At 45.0% G+C, this 2,892-nt stretch overlaps 1 protein-coding gene across 1 annotated transcript in view; it reads right to left on the bottom strand.

Moving 5' to 3' along the window:
• Positions 1–821: 821 nt before the first annotated feature.
• Positions 822–2,892, bottom strand: part of ttbk1a (tau tubulin kinase 1a) — an 8,256-nt gene continuing 6,185 nt past the window's right edge. Inside the window, exons 8-9 of the mRNA XM_083551425.1 lie at positions 2,370–2,890; positions 822–1,410 (exon numbers count right to left, since the gene is read on the bottom strand). Of these exons, the coding sequence (XP_083407551.1) occupies positions 2,759–2,890 (132 nt within the window). The 3' untranslated portion in view covers positions 822–1,410; positions 2,370–2,758. The remainder of the gene's footprint in view (positions 1,411–2,369; positions 2,891–2,892) is intronic.

A 2,892-nucleotide genomic window follows, 5' to 3' on the forward strand; every position in this document is an offset into this window, starting at 1 on the left:
CGCACGGCTGATCACACACACACCCCGCACGGCTGATCACACACACACCCCGCACGGCTGATCACATTTACACATTTCTGACTGTTAGTGTTATGGGTCTGGATCTTCTATACTTTGGCAATACAAATGTCCATTATTTATCATGTAATGAATCAACCTTTTAATCTAGATTCTGAGTGAAAGAGAGGGAGAGAGAGGGGGGGGGGGCAAAAAGGGGTTTAACAGCAACTTTATTTTCTATTTTGACCTTTTTTCCCTGTAGAAATATTTCAGTAAAAAGCCGGATGTACATATTATATTTTAATAGGTAAAATGTACATCCTGCTTTTTACTGAAATACTAATTCTCAGAAAGGAGAAGATTGTGTCTATGAAACTATCACCCCTTTCTGAGAATTTGTATTTCAGTCCCCTGATAAAAAGAGAACTTCTTCAAGTTTTTGGAACCAGCACTTAATCAACATAAAAAGACTATGTAATCTTCTGCATTTTAAGAGCAGATGATCCATGAAGTTCCCCACAGAACCTGCAGTCCACCTTCACTGCCGGATTGAGGTGGGCCACATGTCCGTCTGTAGCTATTGCCCCGTGAATGATCCTCCACTGCAGGTCAGCTGTACGCTTCTCTACAGGGGGATTATACAGGGTCCTCCACCTGTCCCGCACCACAAAGTCTGGGTTCAACATCTCTGGCCATCTTGAGGCTTTTTGCGAAGCCTTTACTGTGAGGTGGTATATCGTTTTCTTTGTCATGTCCTTGAAGAGACGTGTCTGAGGTGATTTAAAGGACAGGTTGGAGTCTGAGGTTTCCGCACTCAGCACTGATTCCTCCTCAGCCCTGGGCCTAGACTCCTCCTCAGCAGTGATTCCTTCTCAGCCCTGGGTCTAGTTTCCTCCTCAGCCCTGGGTCTAGACTCCACCCTCAGCCCTGGGTCTAGACTCCACCCTCAGCCCTGGGTCTAGATTCCTCCTAATTACTGGGTCTAGACTCCTCCTCAGCCCTGGGTCTAGACTCCACCCTCAGCCCTGGGTCTAGACTCCACCCTCAGCCCTGGGTCTAGATTCCTCCTAATTACTGGGTCTAGACTCCACCCTCAGCCCTGGGTCTAGATTCCTCCTAATTACTGGGTCTAGACTCCTCCTCAGCACTGGGTCTAGACTCCTCCTCAGCACTGGGTCTAGACTCCTCCTCAGCACTGGGTCCAGACTCCTCCTCAGCCCTGGGTCCAGACACCTCTTTAGCCCTGGGTCTAACTGCTTGCCCTGTGCTGGGTTCAGGTTCTTCCTCTGTGTTTGCTCCAGGTGTCTCTTTAGAGGTCTGAGCCTTGTGTGGACATGCTAACCTCTTATGTCAACAGCCCCACACTCAAAACACTTCATGTTACCAGTATTAGCATAAATTATGTATGCCCTACCATCATACCAAACTCTGAAGGACACATCTAACCCCCCACTGTTAAATGAAATTTACGCTTATGCAGGTAAACCTTGTTTAATTGACCTTTCTCCTGTAATGCCCATGTTTCCCTAAAATATGGTGCACTTCATCTATATTGACCTTGTTCGCATGTACTACTCTCTTCTCCTCTTTAATGAGCCCTTCTGCAAAAATCAGCTTATCAAAGAAAAGTGGATATAACAAAATATTTTTTTACTGATGTCCGATCAAAGCCCCTCACAGATCCAGCTTAACTGACCAACACCTCGGATCTATCCTGAGAATTGCCACAACAGACTCCAGAACAGAAGTTCAACAACACTGTTCCTACTGAAACTCAACTGAGATTTTTTTCCTGTGTTTATTAATGCAATGGCAAAAAAAAAAAAAAAAAAAAAAGATCAACAAGTTGTTGATGTTTTGGCACTTGATGAAACTGATTTTGTGTTTTTCTGCTGTGTTTATTTAACTGAAATTTAATAAATGTAATTGTTAATTTAATTACTGCATTTGGAAAGCAATTTGTACAATGAGCCTTACATATTCATGTCACAGGCCAAATCTCTAATGTAATATTAAAATATATATATATATATATATATATATATATATATTTACATATATACAGTATATATATGTGTGTGTGTGTGTGTGTGTGTGTGTGTGTGTGTGTGTGTGTGTGTGTGTGTAAGTATATCCTGGCCCGGCCCCTCTGTCAAATTTTAGAACCCATTGTGGCCCGTGAGTCAAAAGGTTTGCCCACCCCTGCTTTAGCTCCTTGTTTTTGCAGCCCGGAGGAACAGGTTTAAATGCGCTGGCTAGTTTGCCATAGTGCAGAAGCTCGATCTCATCGTTATGAATGAACGGCGGTACATTAAAGACAGTAACTCGCGTAGTTGGAGTGATTAACGGTGTAACAGTAACATTCTCACCGTAATCCCCTCACTGACCAAAAGATTCACCTGCTGGAAGCCAATAAGATATTCCCATATCCGATTTCTCTTCCTGCCACCAGCAGCACTTCCTCCACTGCCACACTGCTTGCAGGTACACACCCGACTCCATTCCGGAGGGAGACAGGAGACGCTGCCCTCTGTGTGAAGGACGCCATCCTGCTCCTTCTCCTGCTCCACTCACCTACCACAACTCCTCTACTACTTCTACCACTCCGAATCGCTCCCTGTTCTTTCAGTTCATTAACAAGAGACACGAAAAGTAAAAAAAGTTACGGAAAACCAGGAAATCAACCGGTCACTCCATCACACACCCACTACCAGCATGCACCAGAGAGAGAGAGAGAGAGAGAGAGAGAGAGAGAGAATCAGGTGCAGAGGAAGGCAGGACTTACTGGTCTCACTTCCCCGTTGGTGTTGGTGTACTGCCTCGCCAGACCAAAGTCCAGCATGTAGCACTTCCTGAATGTGGAAGGCAGCCTCCCCATGGCAAAATTAGACT

The sequence above is a fragment of the Silurus aristotelis genome (assembly GCF_946808225.1).
Source record: "Silurus aristotelis genome assembly, chromosome: 9".
Taxonomy (NCBI): domain Eukaryota; kingdom Metazoa; phylum Chordata; class Actinopteri; order Siluriformes; family Siluridae; genus Silurus; species Silurus aristotelis.